A 21,354-nucleotide genomic window follows, 5' to 3' on the forward strand; every position below is an offset into this window, starting at 1 on the left:
TTGGTAATTACAGTATCAAATTTTTTTTCATACAAATCATTTATCTTAGAAAGTTATGGACTTTCTCCTATTTACACCAGAAGACTCAGTCTCCTTTCAAAGTTAGAAATATTCAAAGTAAGTAAAAATAATTTCTCTTTGGGCAAACGAAAAAACAAACCAAAATGCATCACGGGAATGTTTAGAAAAGGAAACCGCTTGGTTTCGTCCCCCGAATGATTGGGGTTATTCAACACGCATGCTATGCATCGATTGTAAAGAAAGCAGACTTTAGAAATATTAGCGAACAAAACGTACAAATGTTTATTTGTAATTTGTCTGATCATTTCGACCTTTATTCGAAGCGATGTCAAATTCGTAATACAACCATACCCGTCTCGTCGTCAGGGGTAAAATTTAACATGAGGCGAAATAACGCAGTACCTTTTAATGACGTTTGTTTTGTTTGCAAATTTTGTAGGTATTTTTCTTTATTGAAATTTGGCATAATTGACGGGTAAAACTACTGCAATGTCTATTATTATACATATACTAAGCATAGCCATCGTTTAAAAACGTGCATAAAATTTGATATAAAATCGGACCAAGCAGCTTTAAGATATGTGGCATAATGTTACACTGTACTGTGAGGGTAAGATCTATGTTTTGGCTGGGCTTGGTTTTATGTTACTGTACCTCTGTTTCGTCACACGGTTTGAAGCGGTAATGCTGAAGTATGTACACAATGGCGCATTTTATCTCCATGGTAGCCAAACGCTGACCAATGCAGTTTCGTGGACCGTGGCCAAACGGAAGGAATGCATATGGATGGCGCTCGGACTTTTTCTCGGGAGAAAATCTACAGAATTAATTTATATGTTTTCTGGAAATTTTATCAATTTTGATTAGTGTACATAATAGGAAATATATTTAGATAATACAAGAGGCTCAGGGGCCACATCGCTCACCTGAGCAACAATTGCCTTAATTCTAATCAAATTAGCATTACAGTATCAAAATATCTTGACAAGAAAAATTGAAAACCTGCCAATTTTTATCCACCTCTTTTTTTTTTGGTATATACCAAGCCCCTTTTGTTGTTGTACCTGTAAGAAGATTTTTCTCTATTCCTATATACCCCCCCCTCCATTTTGTGGCCCCACTTTTCTCTAAGGTATCATGGTTTCATCAAACTTATATCTGCATAACCTGTGCTTTCACACAAAGTACTGAGTTTTGGACCGAAAACTTTCCCAGAATATTTTTAAAGATTTTCTCTATATATTCCTATGTAAAAATTCAAACCGCCATCACGGCCCCGCCCTACCACTAGGGACTGTGATTTTGAAAACTTGAATTTACACTACCCGAGGATGCCTCTACACAAGTTTAAGCTTTTCTGGCCAAATGGTCTTTAAAAAGAAGATTTTTAAAGATTTTCTCTATATATTCCTATGTAAAAATTCACCCCCAACTGTGGCCTCACCATACCACTGGACTATTATTTTAACAAACTTGAATCTATACGATTTGGAAATGCTTCCACTCAGATTTGGGCTTTCCTGGCCTAATAGTTTTGAGAAGAAGATTTTTTTTAGAGATTTTCTCTATATATAAAAATGTATCCCCCATTGTGGCCCCGCCCTACCCCCAGGGACCATGATTTGAACAAACTTGAATCTACATTATCTGAGGATGGTTACCCGACAATTTGAGCATTCTTGGTCAAATAGTTTTTGAGAAGAAGATTCTTAAAGATTTTCTCTATATATTCCTATGTAAAACTTGATTCCCCAATTGTGGCCCCACCCTATCCCCGGGGACCATGATTTGAACAAACTTGAATCTACACTACCTGAGGATGCTTCCATTTCAATTTGAACTTTTCTAGCCTAATAGTTTTTGAAAAGAAGATTTTTAAAGATTTTCTCTATATATTCCTATGTAAAACATGTCCCCCAATTGTGGCCCCACCCTACCCCCGGGGACCACGATTTGAACAAATTTGAATCTACACTACCTGAGGATGCTTCCATTTTAATTTGATCTTTTCTGGCCTAATAGTTTTTGAAAAGAAGATTTTTAAAGCTTTTCTCTATATATAATCCTATGTAAAACACGATCCCCCAATTGTGGCCCCACCCTACCCCTGGGGACCATGATTTGAACAAACTTGAATCTTAACTACCTGAGGATGCTTCCGATTTAAATTGAGCTTTTCTGGCCTAATAGTTTTTGAGAAGAAGATTTTTAAAGATTTTCTCTATATAACTTGATCCCCCTCCTGTGGCCCCTCCCTACCCCCGGGGACCATGATTTGAACAAACTTGAATCTACACTACCTGAGGATGCCTCCACACAAGTTTAAGCTTTTCAGGCCGAATAGTATTTGAGAAAAAGATTTTTGAAAAATACCCACAAATTTTCAATAATTCTCAATTATCTCCCCTTTAAAGAAGGCGTGGCCCTTCATTTGAACAAACTTGAATCCCCTTCACCTAGTGGTGCTTTGTGCCAAATTTGGTTGAAATCTGCCCAGTGGTTCTTGAGAAGAAGATGAAAATGTGAAAAGTTAACAACGACGACGACGCCGACGCCGACAACGACAGACAACGGACAAATTGTGATCAGAAAAGCTCACTTGAGCCTTGACTCAGGTGAGCTAAAAATTAAAAACACAACCAATCACTTCTTTTGAAATATTTACCATCAACCTTGAAGAAATTGAACAATTTTAAGTGAACGTTCACTTAAAATTATTTTTAAGGATGTTGAAATACATATATAATATCCTACCTTTCAGGGTCGAATTTCTCGGGTTCAGGCCAAATTTCGGGATCTCTGTGCAGGGCATAGATAGCAAAAGCAAGCTCTATGCCTTTAGGAACCTTATATCCACCAATATCTAGCTCCATGTTGCCCACTCGACCGGTTCTGTGAAATATCAAAATATGTGTATACTATAATACATGTAGCTAGGAATCTGAGTTTACTTAAATTGATCAAGGTGGAAAGGTGTCTATCTTTGCTTCAAAAGTTGGTAAAGTAGAAATATATTTATCTGGATATCCGTATGCAAGAGAATCGAGAGGCTTTTCGTTACCTAGATGGTTTTCAGAACATTTTTTGTATCCTTTTAGATTAAAATTGAAAATGAAAAGAAAGACAACTCGTTTGGAATGGTCTTCTGTTGTCGGAGTTGGGCAATGCTGGATCACCTGGAGACAGGTGAGTACGTTAAGAGGTGTATAAAGGTGAGATACATGTTTTACCTTGAGTCAGGTTATAGAAAGGACGTCGCATGTATGCCCCTGTTACCTTGATCTATTGTGATTTGAGATATGATGGTGGAGTTACATGAGTGTATGTACCCGATATCGTCAGTAGGGCAATAAAGTGTCGTCAGTAGGGCAATAAGGTGATGTCAATGACCCGTGTATGTACCTGATATCGTCAGTAGAGCAATAAGGTGGTGACAATGACCCGTCCATATCGTCAGTAGGGCAATAAGGTGGTGTCAATGACCCGTGTATGTACCCGATATCGTCAGTAGAGCAATAAGGTGGTGTCAATGACCCGTCGATATCGTCAGTAGGGCAATAAGATGGTGTCAATGACCCGTCGATATCGTCAGTAGGGCAATAAGGTTGTGTATGTACCCGATATCGTCAGTAGGGCAATAAGGTGGTGTCATTGACCCGTGTCTAGCTGGTTATTGAGGTCTATATATATTACCGAGAGAAAGGTAGGTAGGAGTATTCTGTCCACGTTACCTTGTAGCTGGGGGATACAGTCTCAGAGTCTCGTTCAGCACCCTGTCTAAGTACTCTATCGTCTGAACGTTATCGTAGGTAGGCAGTTCCTGCAAATAGCATGTACACCAGTTTTAGAGTGTTAAACAACATAAAAACTCATGCGCGGACTAATAGGGGGAGATCCAACACACACCCTCCTATCTCTGAAAATATTTTTAAACTTTATAAAATTCATATAATAAAATAATCGTAATTGTGCTTCGGATCCCCCTCTTGGAAATCCAATTTATCCCTCGGATCCCCAATGATTCTTTGTTTACCTGTCCTATAGCTGAGTCTATCTCGCTGATTAGCCTCTCTTGACAGTCTGAATTGGTTGCTAAGCAATACGCCATGAACGCTAGAGTACTGGCAGTGGTGTCGTAACCCGCGATGATGAATACGATGGCGTTGCCTGTCACCTCATCCGTGGTTAATCCTGATATATAAGCACAGTGTACGCAATTGGAGCCGTTTTAAAAAAAGCTTGGACTTTGGGCAGTACGTTTCAAACTCCAATTTGATGAAGGCGGGGTCTACTCATGGTTAACTGTCCGGTCATTGGCTATATATAATAGACATGAGTACATTGGACGCAATCACACTTGCCCCACTATATCTAGGGATGGACATGTATATGTCAGTTAAAACATCGTCTATTTCACACTGAAATAATAACTTTCCTACTTTGACAGTCTATGATTATTGAATAAACTTTATTAGCAAATCAGAAAGAAGGTACTCAATATTTGAAGAACAAACTAGAAACTTAGAGAGAGTGACCGAAATTCCAAGCTCTTGTTAAAACAGCTCTATAAGAGTAGAATAAAAATTATAAAAGTGATGAAGTAAAAAAAAAAGAGAGGCACATGGGCCACATTGCTCACCTGAGCAACAATACACCTAATAAATTCAGCTTTGTGAAGTCATATCCAAACTATTGAGACAATGAATGAGTAAAAGAGATCCTGTATTTAAAAATTTCTCCAGATGTTCTCATGTTGAGCCCCTTCTGTAACTAGATAATTTCATAGTTATATCACATATTGAGCATTGCCATTCCTATGTAAAAATTTGAACCCCATCCGCCACTGTGGTCTAACCCTTCATCTGGGGATCATGGTTTATGGTCTGAACAAACTAGAATCTACACTACCTGAGGATGCTTCCACACAGGTTACAGCTTTTCTAGCTAATTGGTTTCTAGAATGAAGATTTTTACTGATTTTGCTGTTTATATTCCTATGTGAAAATTTGACCCCCGTGGCGGCCCCACCGTACCCCCGGGGATCATGATTTGAACGAACTTGAATCTACAATACTTGAGGATGCTTTAATACTAATTACAGCTTTTCTGATCCATTGGTTCTTGAGAAAACATTTTAAAAGATACTAACACATTTTAAAAAGTATTAATCATCTCTCTTTAAAAGAGGGCGCTGCTCTTCTTTTTAATAAACGTGAATTCCCTTTACCTAAGAATGCTTTGTGCCAAGTTTGGTTGAAACCTGCCCTGTGGTTCTGCAGAAGAAGTCGAAAACGTAAAAGGTTTACAGACGGACGGACGGGCATACGGACAGATAGACGGACGCCGGAAAAAAGTGATCTGAGAAGCTCACTTGAGCTTTTAGCTCAGGTGAGCTAAAAAAGAACAGACAAACACACGGACAGGGTCAGATACCTCGTTTCTTCCATTTCTGAGGATCATCTTGGATTGCTTGTTCCTCCTCCATTTCGTTTTTGTCCGTGTCTTTGTGAGCATTGATCATGAGCTGAAGAAGGTCCTGTCTGTTCTGTAGTAAATTAAATACAAAGTTAGCAAGATATACCCTGCTTACAAAGTTATGTAAGGACGTTAGTTTGCAATCAAAAATAACATGGTGTAATTGTTCCGTTAGTGTTAAAATACTAATTTGCAGTATTTACAGTTTTAAATTAGTATATCATATAATGCCAGGCCGATTATAGAATCGAAAATATTGAGAAACATTTTGAACATTTAAAAAAAGCACAGCTGAACCAACAATTTAATACAACCATTAAGCAGTAAGGGAAAAATGTAACAAAGGTTGAACACTTTACTCCAGGGTATTTTATCCAATATATTCAACAGGCATTTCAATATTTCAAAAACAGACAATAAGAAAATTCAAAACCTTGACTTGTTGGTAGTTGACCAGACATTTATGGCTTGAAAACGCCAGAAATAAAAGAACAAGTAGATTTCATTTATAAAGCATCACTTTGTAGTAAACTAGTAAGAATTGGATAAAACTAGACACCTCTCAGTGGTTCAAGGTCACTGCACACTATTAACCAATAACTCTGTTTAAGTAAAGTATTAGCCAAATAGGGCTTAGTAGAGAGTATATATATTCTCTAAAAAAGATTGTTGTATGATCTGATATGTCCTTGACACTTGACCTACAGACATTATTCAAGTTCACTGCATATCCATTGATAAAAGGCAACATGTGGGGAAGTATGAGCCAAATTGAGCTAAAGGGATAGAGGATATGCCTCAGACAAGAATTTTGCATATACTATTTTCATATAATTCTGCTATAACCTATACATTTGATCTTGAAAAATGGTTCAAGGTTACAATAAACCCTTTACTCAAGACCTCTGTTTATGTGAAGCACGAACCAAATAGGGCTAAGTGGAAAGTATATATGCTCTAAAAAAAGGATTTTGTGTGGTTCGACATGACCTTGACCCTTGACCTACTAACTTTATTCAAGGTCACTGCATACTCTTTGACCATAGACACTTTGCTAGTGAAGTATGAGCCAGATTGATCCAAGGGGAGAGAATACATGCCTACGACATGGATTTTAAATATAATTCTGATAAGACCCTAACCTTAAACTTAGAGACATGGTTCAACATCACTGCATATCCTTTACCCAAAGGTATTCTGTGGGTGAAGTATGGGCCGGATTGGGCCAAAGGGAGAGAAGATATATTCCGGACAAGCAATCTCAGATGGACAGATGGACGAAAGGACAAAAGACGGACAGACGGACAGACAAACTGATCACGAGCTATAGGGTGCATGCAGAGCGGGGTTTCAATTTTTGGTCTCATGTCATCACGAATTTAATTTTCATCATAATTATAGCTAACCTTGTCTACGTTGTCACGCATTTCTATGGCCCGTTCCACAGCTGATTTAAAAAAGTCCATCACTCGACGATTGTTCAAAGGGGACACATTGAAGTAATTGAATATAATGTCCAGTTTAGGGATAAGTACTGCAATAAAAATTTGATGGGATTCATGAAATTGTCCTAAAATGGTATTTAATGCAGTCAAACGATAATGAGGGATACCAATTATTTATAAGTTAATACTAAGTAGAAAAATAATTCATAATTCATTGATGAAAAAACCACAACATCGGTGATACGGGTTAGGTTTGAATCTTACCCAAAAGAATGATTATGGGATTAAACGAAAAGGTCAACAGTTCTTTGGCATATTTCACGAACAAATTATCTGGATTTGTTTGTGAGTCTATATCCATTCCAAATCCAAGGGAAGCTATCACGTCCATTGTGTAAGCGCCAAACGTTCTGAAACAAGGCAATACGTGGCTGTATGCAATATATAGAGAAATTGAATGACTTAATTTGTTTCTGAATTTAAAATTTGAATTCCATACTGCTTGAATTCTATTGGCTTTCCCTCGTCCGCGTTGGTTTTCAAACTTTTAAGCAGCAACTTATACTTCGTTCTAAGTAAAGGATCCATCTACATAGACAATGTAAGTTTCAGCAAGGGTAATCATCGGATTTATACTTAAATTTTTTATTTTAAACAGATTTTTACATGAAAGCTTATCAAAAGTTTACACAGAAAAAATTTAAAAGAAATGTATACAAAGAAGCAAAAAACAAATCTCTCTCTTTGATTTAGACTTTATATATTAAGGAAGAAAACATTCACTCACCTTCCGCATTTTTCCACTAGAAAACGTGGGTAGGAGTGTGTTCCTCATGAACCTCCAGTGATCGTCCTCCACCGCTGTCAGCCCGTGCCTCATCTCATTTTTTGTTTCAGAAAAATGTTGCTTTAAAAAAAAATTAATTGTATAAAAAGTGAAATAAGTACTAAGTGTTCAGCATAAAAAATAATACAAGAATAGAATTCCTGGGTCCCCTGCCGGTCAATTATTATACTTATATATATCTCTGATGTCTTCAGATGTTAATAAACTAGCAATATATTCGATGATGGGGCGGAGCGCGATATAACAGTATACAGATGGACAAACAGACGCACGTTTGTACGGACGCCCGGCATTTTTATGTCCCCGCTCCGCGTTGCGGCGGGGGACAAAACAAATAGGAGCTAATTATAGTCAAACTTTGTATTCAGATGTGTCTGCTTTAATCAATGTGTCCCGGAACGGAAAATAGTCGGAATTAACCAGTACTTCATTTTAATTAGTTTGACAAGATATTGCCTTCTATGACTGGTCGAAAAATTTCTTTGATACCTGCGCCTCTCTACTGTTCTGATTTAAGACTATTTATAGAACGAGAATTTACAAAATAAACGCTGTCAACAAAGTGTAAAATTATGACTAGTCAATTGTAGGTAAACAAATATTCAACTTTATAGATACATAAAATATTAAAAATATAACCGTGAAAAATAACAATTCACACTTTAATTCACTGAGTGTGTCTTCTCACGATTTCGTTTGCTTGAGACGACGATCAACATTTACGGCGAGGCTGGCTGTTGTAGGAATAATTAAAATAAACATACATAGTATATTTATATATATGCAGGGTAACACGACTGTTCAAGCATGTCCACGATGAGTTTTGAATTCAAACACGTACATAATCGACCATCAGAATAAATCGTCCTGTACATGCAGCTATGGATAGTGCATCCACGGTTCCACCCCTTCACTACCATTTTTAAAAGTATCTCACCTGCTTTCTAATTACCACAACTTTCACAAACGTCGCGCATGCATACTATTTGTCGATAGATTAACGATCACGTCTCTTTACTATACCCAGTTGCGTTTTTCCACCGATCCAACTCACTTTAATCCAGTTTAAACGAATCTTGCTGCACAGTGGAGAATATTACAAACCATAAATGTATAAAATTTCCCCTTCGTTTTTAATTCAGCTAGTTCAGATTAAATCGTTCTTTCATGTTTAAAGCTGCTTGGTCCGATTCTATATCAAATTTTATGCACGCTTTTAAACGATGGCTATGCTTAGTATATGTATAATAATAGACATTGCAGTAGTTTTACCCGTCAATTATGCCAAATTTCAATGAAGAAAAATACGTACAAAATTTGCTAACAAAACAAACGACATTAAAAGGTACCGCGTTATTTCGCCTCATGTTAAATTTCACCCCTGGACGACGAGACGGGCATGGTTGTATTTCGACTTTGACATCGCTTTAAATAAAGGTCGAAATGATCAGACAAATTACAAATAAACATGTGTACGTTTTGTTCGCTAATATTTCCAAAGTCTGCTTTCTTTACAATCGATGCATAGCATGCGGGTTGAATAACCCCAATCATTCGGGGGACGAAACCAAGCGGTTTCCTTTTCTAAACATTCCCGTGATGCATTTTGGTTTGTTTTTTCGTTTGCCCAAAGAGAAATTATTTTTATTTACCTTGAATATTTCTAACTTTGAAAGGAGACTGATTCTGCTGGTGTAAATAGGAGAAAGTCCATAACTTTCTAAGATAAATGATTTGTATGGAAAACAATTTGATACTGTAATTACAAAAAAATCGGACCAAGCAGCTTTAATTAATCCTGTAGTTCTACATCAGCTGTAGGCGCCACCATTTTGAATATTGTTGCTGTTACTGCTGTATATTAATACTCGAACGCAGGTTATACGAGTATAACTTTACTATTAACAAGAGGCCCATGGGGCCACATCGCTCACCTGAGCAACAATGGCTTTATATGGGTGTTCAAAGGATATTGTGCCATACGGCCCCTCGGTGGAAAAACAAAAAAAGAATACCATAAAATAAACTGTATCCAAATTTTACACTTATTTTCCTACACTTAATATTTGACATTGTACCCTTATGAAAAACCAGTTTTACCAAAAATAAGATCCTATGCAATATATAAAACTAAATGTTTGGTAGGGGTACACTGTTAACTTCCAATTTCCTTTTAGTTCTGCCCCCTCACTTTATAAAACGATCAAATTATATATGAGAATATGCATATAGGTACATATTCATCTTCAACTACATTGTACTAGCTAGTTATTGTATTTTATTTAAAAAAATTCCTATATGTGAAAGAAGAAAATTGTACCTCAAATTAAAAACAATTAAAAATTTAATTGGTCTTCCGCATAATAAACGATTGTTCTTTTCCAGGCGTGAACTCGTGGTACGTTTTATAACCTTACTCACTTGATCGATGAATACACTCGAATGAAAAATGCTGACATGTGATATGTTAAAGAGCTATTACATGTATAATCAATGCATAGGCGTCGGAACTGGGTGAAGGGGGGGGGGGGTCTCCCCCACTTTTGTTTTGCGAAGCTAGACATAGCCGTACTCAAAATCTTTTGGTTTTTTTGCTTGTTAAGATTTCTGATAAGGTCTAGCCCCCCCCCCCCCCCCCCCCATGAGCCTCAGACTGCAATTTATTGACAGGCATATCGCTCTATTTTACTAAGGCCCACCCTTTATTTTGATCTTATTTCAAAATCAACGCTAACAAATGGCTACAAATCGAGATGATTTTCCGCTGTAATTTTTTCTTAGGAATAGCGATAATACATTTATCCCCGTAACAGTAATGTTTTAAACTGTTTTAAAGGGGTCGTTTTTATTTGTGTCTGAAAAACCAACAAAGTTGGTGTAGATTCATCGTATAAAGAGGGGGCCCCAAAAAGTTGTTACAGCATGTCATCCTTTTAATTTTTCTGTACAAGTATTTAACTTTTAGTGAAACATTTCTAGTGATCAATCGAAATTTCAGCGTCAATCGTAGAATTATAAACAAGATACAGAACTCAAAATTCTGCTTGGTTTGAGTCAATTTTTTGTTGACAAGAGTTAATTACATTCAACTTAAGATTTTTAAACTAGGTATTTCATATTCAGAATGAACAAAATCATGGCCTCAGGTCTGTGAGCAAAGCTCTGTATCTTGCTTATAATTCGAAACTTGACACAGCTGAATATGGTTAGCAAAGAGAAAATTGTAAACAATTAAAACAGAAGAAACATGCACTAAAACAAAGAAAGAGCACAATTTATTATATATATATACCTATATATTTCTAGAAGCAAAAACAATCTCCGTTTAGACTGAAAATGCAGAGCATTTTAACAAAACACGTTGCATTATAATAATCAACCATAACGTAGAGATCGTACCGAATTACCAATAGAATGTATAGTATTTATAATTTAATGCTGTTATATTATAAATATAGTGCATCAGATTTTGCTCATTTTGCGCAAGTAAACAATTAACAGTCTGATTTACCGAAGTCTATATTTGATTCGATACGTAAAAATTCCAAAATACAGGCGATATTTCTCCCCAAGTTAAAAGCATAAACGAAATTCAAAACAACGTAAACCACTGTCACAAGTGAAGAAAGATTTAACCTCAATTCACTTCACGAAATCGGCACAAATATATTTAGCATGTTTCAAGTATCACTTCGCACGTAAACTGTTGCACAACAAGCAAATTCATCTTATTCAATTTGTCATGCGTCAACATTCAAACATGGCTGCTTAAAACAAAGAACTTTTTTTCAATATGGAATACCGAACCCGAAGTAATAAACTGATTGACCGCGATTATCTCTTTATTCTTATTTTCAACACTGTGCCGGATAACTATGCCAGTGCCAAGGTGGCATTTTTGCACCCGTCTAAGCTGCATATATCGAAAAATTCAATTATGCCATATGATAGACCATTGTTTGAAGAGTTTTAAAACAACCACCTTTGTTATCATTGTATCTCACCTGTCAGGTGAGATATTTACCTTTCAAAAATAAATTCCTATAGGAAAATGATTTTTCCTATAGGAAAAACAATATTCCTATAGGTAGTTTGAAATATCCTATCGGAATAAAAGAACTTCCCATAGGAATTTCAATTCCGATAGGATTTGATATAATCCGAAAGGGAAACTTAAAATCCTATAGGAAAACTACATGTCTGAATCAAATTCCTACAGCAAATATCATTCTCCTATAGGAAATAAAATAAATTAGGACTTTTTCAAAATCCTATAGGATTGTCAATATTTCCTGTAAGAGAATCAATTCTTGTATGGGAATTATCATTTTCCTATGGGATATTAATTTTTAAAGGTAAATATCTCACCTGTCAGGTGAAAAACTAAAAACAAAAGTGGTTATATACTTTCTAGACAACGGGCTTTCATTTGGTTTATAGGGGTTTTTCCGAAACTGCATCTTAAGCGGGTGCAAAAATGCCACCTTGCCACTGGTTTACATATCCGGCACAGCGTTTTTCGTAAATTACTCAAATTTGAAACAAAATTTGCCGATAATTTTTGCAATTTATATTTTCCTTTCCATAAGGATTATTTATGCAAAATTACGTTGAATTTGACTCAGTAGTCCTTGAAAAGATTTTTTAAAATGCACCCCCCTTTTCCTACAGTTTCGAGGTTCTCTCCGTTTTAAATTTAGATCGGTCTTTCATTTTTGCAATTTATAATCACCTTTCTATAGAATTGCTTTGTGCTAAATTTGGTTGAAATTGGCCAAGAAGTTTGAAATGTGAAAAGTTTACAGACGGACAGACGGACGGACAGACGGACGGATGACGGACAAAAGGTGATCAGAAAAGCTCACTTGAGCTTTCAGCTAAAAATGACATTATAAATCTCTTCAAATTCAAACGTAACGTCAAGCGGATTAGTAAGTTTTTGACGTTAGTGCATTGTGACGTGCCTTGTGTCGAGCAAACCAGGATAGTTTTAATACTTTTTTTGATCGACGTATCAAAGGAAAAATTGACAATAACACGCGCATTGATGAAAAAGTGTTCCGGTCAATTTTTTCTTTTATACGTCAATAAAAAAATGAATGAATTCATTTCTTTAGTCAATAATGATACAAACAGAATTATGTTCACCCTAATATTGTTTGTAATTTCAGCATTAACTGAAAAAATTGTTCGAATAAGAAAACACACTGTGTTGTTATATTTATTTGACGATGTAGATTTTATTCAAATATTTGATTTATTGAAAATTTATTTCGAATTCTAGCAAGGCTGTGAAGTAATTTAACATAATAAAATTTGTGGAACCTAAAATAATTTGAATTTCACGTTTGTTTCACGAATTATTGCTGATATCTTTTATGCTAAGGAGCAGGACACAAATATAAATTATTTACAAGAGCAAAATATGTAAAAAAAAAAAATCTTTTATAAATAAAAAAAGAGATGTATTGTCATGCCCAAAATCGGAAATCAAGTGGATTTATGAAGCAGTTAATGTGACATTTTATTTGGAAATCAAAACTTACAAATCTGTTTGGCGCTTTGGAGAACTCTTTGACAGAGATGTTCTTTATGATCTCTGGGTCAGCTATCAGAAGACTTGGATTACTTCCCAGGTACATTCTACAACAACAACACGTTTTGCACCATCATTGCAAGCAAATATTCCTTTAATTGGCTTACAAAGCATGCATTCGAAGGAAGGTTAGGAATAAACGTTATAATGACACTGATTTAATAATTCATGATTTATTTATGTTTCCTGATTGCTATTACAGAACTAAAGTTTTCATTTAAAAAATATTCACTCACCCAACAATTCTCCCATACTTTGTAATTAAGGATTTGTCAAACTCATAAATTCCCTGAAAAAAACAATGACCTTGAAATGTTCAGATAGAGAGAAAATACAATGGATTCATTACATCGAAGTAGCCAAGGTAGACGTTTTAATTCTGTGACTGAAGAAAAGAAACTCGCATTAAATGGATTGAAATAATTGTTTTCATAAGAACCCCTTTCCCTATACATGTATTACATTACCTGTTTCTTGATCTCTCTCATGGTTCCAATATAAGGGAAGTAATCGGGAGACGGAACACCCATACGCTTCCAGAATCCAAACTTCCATTTCACGTGTCTGAAAAAATTGAGTTCCTTTAGAGCTTCCATAGATCCAGCAAACATATTACACCATCAGTTTATGCGACAAAACATTGCATTTGCATTGAATGGTTTTAATGATGATATGAATTCAGTACAAATTTATACTGTTTTATCTAAGCCAGAGATTTTAAACAATAATATTTTTTTTATAAAAACAATTATTGCCTCATCAAAATACATACATGTAAATGGCAACGAACACGAAGGCAATTAAAAAAATCCAAACGTTGATGTTTCCGAGAATGCTTATGACGTCCATGGTTTACCCCTGCATGGGTTCGAATTTTGACGAGCATTTATAGACAACAAACTGGACCAATATCCCCCGGTGACTCATGTGGGTGACGAAATAACTATGTCAGTAAGTAAACACATGACGAACGATCCGTCATGCAATACCTTCTTTCACTTTACTCATAAGAATTTTTCTGTATAGGCGGCAACTATTGGACTTAGATAAAAAAATAAAAAAGGGGTTTCGTCCCCATACGAATATAAATATTCTTCATGTCAAGAATATTTATATCAGTAAGTATTTTATTTCTGATTTGTATTTCGACTTTTACAATGAGCGTACAAAAATAACGTTTGTTAATGAATTGAAAACTAGGTCGCCTTGGCCTACTTATTATTTTTTTTTTGTTTAAGTGATCAGTAATGTACATTCAACAGTGAGACCCTGCTTGGTATGCATATATATCAAGCGTATTGATAACAGACTGCCCTTTCCTATATTATCTCGGATTACACGGTATCCAGGCAGGTAAGCCAGGTATAACAGGTAAATCAGGTGAGGCTCACCTTGTCTGTTTGAATTAGTATCGATCACTACATGTGTACGTCCAATTGTCAGACAAACAACAGAGGGTTCACATAATTTGGACAAGACAGGCCTAAAGTTTCAGACCATGAGATACGACAGTCCTTAAGGCGATCCTGGTGTCAAACGCCAAGATGCGCGCAATAGAGTCTCCTACTTCAACGCAACAACGCAATGGCATTGCAATTCGACGGCACATACTTTGAGCATAGACAAAATACGTGCCTGGGACTGCATTCTGTTAAACACGTATTAAAAACGAAATTTATTATCAAAGGTATGCAGTAGCGCTACAAGAGATCCGTTTGGCGTGCTAATCTAACGCAGGTAACCGTAGTAAAGACGCGGGGTTAAGTCGAGTTCACTTGCACGAAGACCTCTCGGAGTCCTTTTGGATCACAAAAATATCTTAAACACGCGGTCAGCGCATTGAGCACGCAGCAAACGCGAGGTGGAATCAGTTAATACCCAAGTAGACCTCCATAGGAAAGCAATTACACGCAGGTGAGGCTCCGTAAAAACGTTCCATTCGCCGTCAGACCGCAGATACATTTTTTCCTTGCAAGCACATAAATCTGCTTAAAACAGAACTTTAAATAGTTTAAACATAAACATATGTCACAAGCCTTGTTTACATCACAGAGTTATGAGCTCTGTGTCTTTAACGTGTGTGTGTGTGTGTGTGTGTGTGTGTGTGTAGATAGATAGATAGATAGATAGATAGATAGATAGATAGATAGATAGATAGATAGATAGATAGATAGATAGATAGATAGATAGATAGATAAAATTATATATATATGCCCAACATGTGGAGAAAATTATATTGGCCAGACTAACCAGCTCAACGCCCGAGTGAGAGTCCACAAACAACAAATAAAGGACGAAACAGTGAGAAACACTCCATGTTCGGAACATTTTGCGAAGTGCGGAAAGGGAACATTTAAAATATTTCCGTTTTACAAAATGTGGAATTCAAATGAAATCGCCCGAACCACAAAAGAGGACTATTTTATTAAAATATTTAACCCGAAACTTAATCGAAAATAGATTTATCATATATATAATTTCTATATGTATTGTATTATATGTCTATGCATTGCTTAACGGCGTTGATAAAGTTCACGCCATCGCTACCTTGATGTACATTGTGACGTCATAATGAACTTTAAAAACACGACGTCATTGACAACGTTACAAACAACGTTTTTAATTTTGTAAAACTGTCTGAAGAGCCGACATGGATGAAAGCGCTAACAGTAAACAATTTATTTAATTTGGACTGTCGCATTCTGTTTTATTTATTTAAGTATATATATATATATATATATATATATATATATATATATATATAACTGACATTGTAATTTGTGCTGACCATTAACAGTACCCAAGTGAAGCATTGTCCATCTTGCAATGACAATCAACAGAATATTTTATTAAGACCTTTCATTCATAATTTATCACGCACTAGCTGATTGACAACATTTTGGTGTTAAAATATTTAAATCATTACGTCTGCTTTGCAATATAAACAATTTCCTCTTTGAAATTGTGGCACAAGTATTAACTTCTAACATTCTTATCCATATGTGGTCATCAGTATGAAATCAAATATCCATTTCGTTAAAGTATAGATATTTCGATTTATATAATGTAAAACAATTCACAAAAGCAACAAAGAATATTTATACAAAAAGAACAACTTAATGATACTGATATTTCGAACTCGGGAAAAAAAAATCGTAACAATTCTGTATTCAAGCAACGTTTATCTTTTCTCCAGCAGTAAATGTACGCCGTTTAGCGGTTTTAACAGTCCTGTTATGGCTAACCTCAGAGGAATCTGAAAAAGTAAATATCGAATTTCAATATCTATGGTATAATTTTACATTACTATGATAGTAACGTCCGTAAATCTATTTTCATTTCAAAACTATTAAGAAAGTAAACAAGTTTCAAAGAAATAGGTTATCTGTCTTTTACCAGAAAGTTTTATATGAAATTCATTTTTATGTTTTAAAAGATAACCAAACATTTCATTATTGTTAAAAGTAAAAGAGACTTCTTAATTTGTAGCATTAAGATTTTATTCTAGCATTCATTCAAACATCATGTAAAATGCATGTGTCCTTCTAGTTAAAACAAACAATGAACAGAGAAGCACTGTATTGCTGGACTGTTGGACTTCAATCTTTTTTACTGTACCTCTGTTTTGTCACACGTTTTGAAGCGGTAATGCTGAAGTATGTACACAATGGCGCATTTTATCTCCATGGTAGCCAAACGCTGACCAATGCAGTTCCGTGGACCGTGGCCAAACGGAAGGAATGCATACGGATGGCGCTCGGACTTTTTCTCGGGAGAAAATCTTAAAAATATTTTTTTCTTCATTTTATCACTTCTAATTATTATATTATACATATTCGACGTTAATATAAGGAAGTAGTTAATAGCTTACACTCACCTCTTTACATGTAAAACACTTTACTATAAAGGGTGTAAAAATTATCAACTTTCTTTTTAGGCAGCATTGGGTTTTTTTACACTTAAAAACTGAGAGAATGTCAAAACAGTGTGACGTACCTCTCAGGGTCGAATTTCTCGGGCTCAGGCCAAAACTCGGGATCTCTGTGCAGGGCATATACAGCAAAAGCGAGCTCTATGCCTCCAGGAATCTTATATCCACCAATATCTAGCTCCGTTTTGCCTACTCGACTTAATCTACGAAATATCAAAATATGTGTATAGCTTAAAATTATCATGGTGGAATGATGTCTGTCTGTGCGTCAGACAGGTTTTTTTGTGTTGCCTAAATCAAGTTTGATAAGAGAGGTAGAGGTATTGTCACAGGTCAAGTAGACAATAATGCCCTGTTAATTACCTGAATGATTCTAAGCAATTAAAATATTGTTTTCCATATAAACAAGAGAAAGGTAGGTAGGAGTATTCTGTCCACGTTACCTTGTAGCTGGGGGATACAGTCTCAGAGTCTCGTTCAGCACCCTGTCTAAGTATTCTATAGTCTGAACGTTATCATAGGTAGGCAGTTCCTGCAAATAGCATGTACACCAGTTTTGAGTGTTAAACAACCTAAAAACACATGCGCGCACTTCCTGCAAATTAGATACATAAGATGTAGGATATATTTTATGATAGCCTAGTCTTCAATTTATAAACTAAATATCAATGTATATTTTCCCCTTTTTTACCTGTCCTATAGCCGAGTCTATCTCGTTTATTAGTCTCTCTTGACAGTCTGGATTGGTTGCTAAGCAATACGCCATGAAAGCCATAGTACTGGCAGTTGTTTCATAACCCGCGATGAAGAATATGATGGCGTTGCCTGTCACCTCATCCGTGGTTAATCCTAAAATATAAACATACTACATGAAGATGTTACAGTAGATCAAAGATTGTGACAGACAAAGAAAGAACAGACAAACACACGGGCAGAGTCAGATACCTCGTTTCTTCCATTTATGAGGATCATCTTGGATTGCTTGTTCCTCCTCCATTTCGTTTTTGTCCGTGTCTTTGTGAGCATTGATCATGAGCTGAAGAAGGTCCTGTCTGTTCTGTAGTAAAATAATAATGACATAGCAAGGAATACTCTGCCCACAGCATTTCTATTGAAGCAGGTGTGTAATCATATTTTACGCGAGTGAACCGTAAATAAATACTAGTGGGTATTGTTTTTTTAACAAAAAAAACACATGTCTCCCCTTCTCCCAAAGGATTGTAATATGGGGCAAATTTAACAATTGAAAAAGAATGATGTCAGCTATATGTTACCCAGACCCAGATAGCATTTTATTATCTTTTTCTTAATTTGACCTTGGGTAAAACATGGTCAAGGTCATATATAAATCAATAGTACACCTAAGTGTATTATTATTGTTCTTTGTTTAAAGTTTAAAGTCCTTCTGTCAAAGTATATTCAGGAGTTGAACAAGGAAGTTTTTTCTAATTTGACCTTGAAATAAAAATTCTAGGTCAAGGTCAAAAATTTTGGTAAGATTCAACTAGGTTATATACCATCTATCCATGATACAAGTTAAAAGTCTGTATGTTAAAGGAGTCTTGTCTTATGGTCCGGACAATATTTTTAATGAAAAGCTTGACCTTGAAGAACAAAATAGGTCAAGGTCAAAACTTTTGAAGGTGTGCACTCCTTCTCAAGACCATCTACCTATGTTCAAAGTTTGAAGTCTTAATGTCAAAGGGTTTTAAAGTTATGACCAAGGCAAACTTTTTTCTTTCTTAATTTGACCTTGAGTAAAACATGGTCAAGGTCAAATATTATTCAATAGTACACCTAAGTGTATTATTAGTGTTCTTTGTTTAAAGTTTGAAGTCCTTCTGTCAAAGTATATTCAGGAGTAGAACAAGGAAGTTTTTTCTAATATGACCTTGAAATAAAAATACTAGGTCAAGGTCAAAAATTTTGGTAAGGTTAAACCAGGTTATATACAATCTATCTATGATACAAGTTAAAAGTCTGTATGTTAAAGGAGTCTTGTGTTATGGTCCGGACAATATTTTTTATGAAAAGCTTGACCTTGAAGAACAAAATAGGTCAAGGTCAAAACTTTTGGGGATGTGCACTCCTTCTCAAGACCATCTACCTATGTTCAAAGTTTGAAGTCTTAATGTCAAAGGGTAATAAAGTTATGACCCAGACAAAATTTTATTATTTTTTTCTTTCTTTTTTTAATTTGACCTTGAGTAAAACAAGGTCAAGGTCAAATATCATTCAATAGTACACCTTAGTGAATTATTATTGTTCTTTGTTTAAAGTTTGAAGTCCTTCTGTCAAAGTATATTCAGGAGTTGAACAAGGAAGTTTTTTCTAATATGACCTTGAAATAAAAATTCTAGGTCAAGGTCAAAAATTTTGGTAAGGTACAACTAGGTTATATACCATCTATCTATGATACAAGTTTAAAGTCTGTATGTTAAAGGAGTCTTGTGTTATGGTCCAGACAATATTTTTTCTGAATAGCTTGACCTTGAAAAACAAAATAAGTCAAGGTCAAAGCTTTTGGTGGCGTGCACTCCTCCTCAATACCATCTACCTATGTTCAAAGTTTGAAGTCTTAATGTCAAAGGGTATTTAAGTTACGGCATGGACAAATTTGGATGAAGAAGAATAAGAAGAAGAAGAATAAGAAGAATAAGAAGAATAAGAAGAATAAGAAAGTCGACAAAAACAATATGTCTCCCCTTTGAAAGGGGAGACATAATGATGTTTTTGGTAGAGAAAAAGTAATGTGACGTTAAAAAAGCTCTTTCGACGTTCTTAGACGGAAGCGCCAGTTACAATTTCTTTTATGACCTTTACATCACAGGGCATTCTCGCCCTTTTTTGTGGTATTCCTATCGGTTGTAACTTAAACTAAGGGCACATAACTCATTAAAAACCACCTCCTCCAACTGTTTGGCCCCCGTTCCGTATTTTTAGTAATAGAACTTTTTCTGGTATTAATCACTAATTTTTTCGTTAATAAATATCAATTTGATTGATTTGAAAAATGCCCAGTAGCAAAATCAGTAAGTAGACGAGCTTACAATTATCTCTAAAGGATGCTAAGTAGAGGGACGAAAGATAACTCTCGCTTGGTATCCAATGGGATCAGAAGCATGCTGTCAAAATTAATTACGAAGGGGGAAATTGTTCAACATATGTGTTTATGTTTAGGAATAATTAATAAGTGCGCAGGTAATGAATGCTTTCCATGAACAACGGTTGATATAATACCATTACTGGCACCTGACGTTATAATACTATTCCTGGCACCTGACGTTATATACTTTTCTTATAATAAAAAAAATATCATCTAACTCATGATACATAGAGGGTTTATATTTTTTTATTGTGATAAAAGTATATAACGTCAGGTTTATATTTATTTTTATAATAAAAATTTATAACGTCGATAAGATATATTAGAATGATATGATGCCTAATATTTATAATTTGTAAACATATTAACCGTTTCGGCGTTTTTTAATCAAGCACATTTTTAGATGGTGGCTATTTATAGTCAGCTGGTGGCTGTTTATTGTCAGATGGTGGTTATTAATACCAATGTCTTTTGCTAATGGTTCTGGGAACACCTTATGAATGAACAACAGAGTAGTAACAAAATCTGTTTAAAACTTACTAGTATTATCATCATATATTTACTTTTCCCAGTGTCCACTACGTATCGATTATGTACTATATAACCCATAGTACAAATGACGCAAAACTGAGGCGCCAGCGGGGTTTGCTTATCTATATTTAAATATTTAATCGTACGATGTCTTAAAATTATATAAATATAAGTAATAAGGAATCATTCTTTGAATATTATGAGGTGGTAATTTCGGTCAAATCTATCATTATTGGATTTGATCACGCCCCGACCAAAATTATCACCTCATAATACTCAAAAAATGATTCCTTATTCCTTATAAAATTCATACAAATATCCTCGATCGCGATTTCCAGAAATTGCTAAACTTTCAAATCAATCAAGATCTTTTTTAAACATGCTTTAAGGAAGATTATAATG

At 35.3% G+C, this 21,354-nt stretch overlaps 1 protein-coding gene across 1 annotated transcript in view; it reads right to left on the reverse strand.

The window, feature by feature from the left end:
- Positions 1-2,771: 2,771 nt before the first annotated feature.
- LOC128164766 (uncharacterized) overlaps positions 2,772-21,354 on the reverse strand; it is a 34,044-nt gene continuing 15,461 nt past the window's right edge. The window contains exons 10-26 of the mRNA XM_052828760.1: positions 18,261-18,372; positions 18,007-18,164; positions 17,759-17,847; positions 17,381-17,518; positions 17,003-17,165; positions 16,630-16,640; positions 13,852-13,948; positions 13,621-13,673; positions 13,335-13,431; positions 7,729-7,848; positions 7,441-7,529; positions 7,206-7,351; positions 6,903-7,030; positions 5,455-5,566; positions 4,055-4,212; positions 3,753-3,841; positions 2,772-2,913 (exon numbers count right to left, since the gene is read on the reverse strand). Of these exons, the coding sequence (XP_052684720.1) occupies positions 2,772-2,913; positions 3,753-3,841; positions 4,055-4,212; positions 5,455-5,566; positions 6,903-7,030; positions 7,206-7,351; positions 7,441-7,529; positions 7,729-7,848; positions 13,335-13,431; positions 13,621-13,673; positions 13,852-13,948; positions 16,630-16,640; positions 17,003-17,165; positions 17,381-17,518; positions 17,759-17,847; positions 18,007-18,164; positions 18,261-18,372 (1,902 nt within the window). The remainder of the gene's footprint in view (positions 2,914-3,752; positions 3,842-4,054; positions 4,213-5,454; positions 5,567-6,902; positions 7,031-7,205; positions 7,352-7,440; positions 7,530-7,728; positions 7,849-13,334; positions 13,432-13,620; positions 13,674-13,851; positions 13,949-16,629; positions 16,641-17,002; positions 17,166-17,380; positions 17,519-17,758; positions 17,848-18,006; positions 18,165-18,260; positions 18,373-21,354) is intronic.

Source organism: Crassostrea angulata, chromosome 10 (assembly GCF_025612915.1).
Source record: "Crassostrea angulata isolate pt1a10 chromosome 10, ASM2561291v2, whole genome shotgun sequence".
In the NCBI taxonomy this organism is placed as follows: domain Eukaryota; kingdom Metazoa; phylum Mollusca; class Bivalvia; order Ostreida; family Ostreidae; genus Magallana; species Magallana angulata.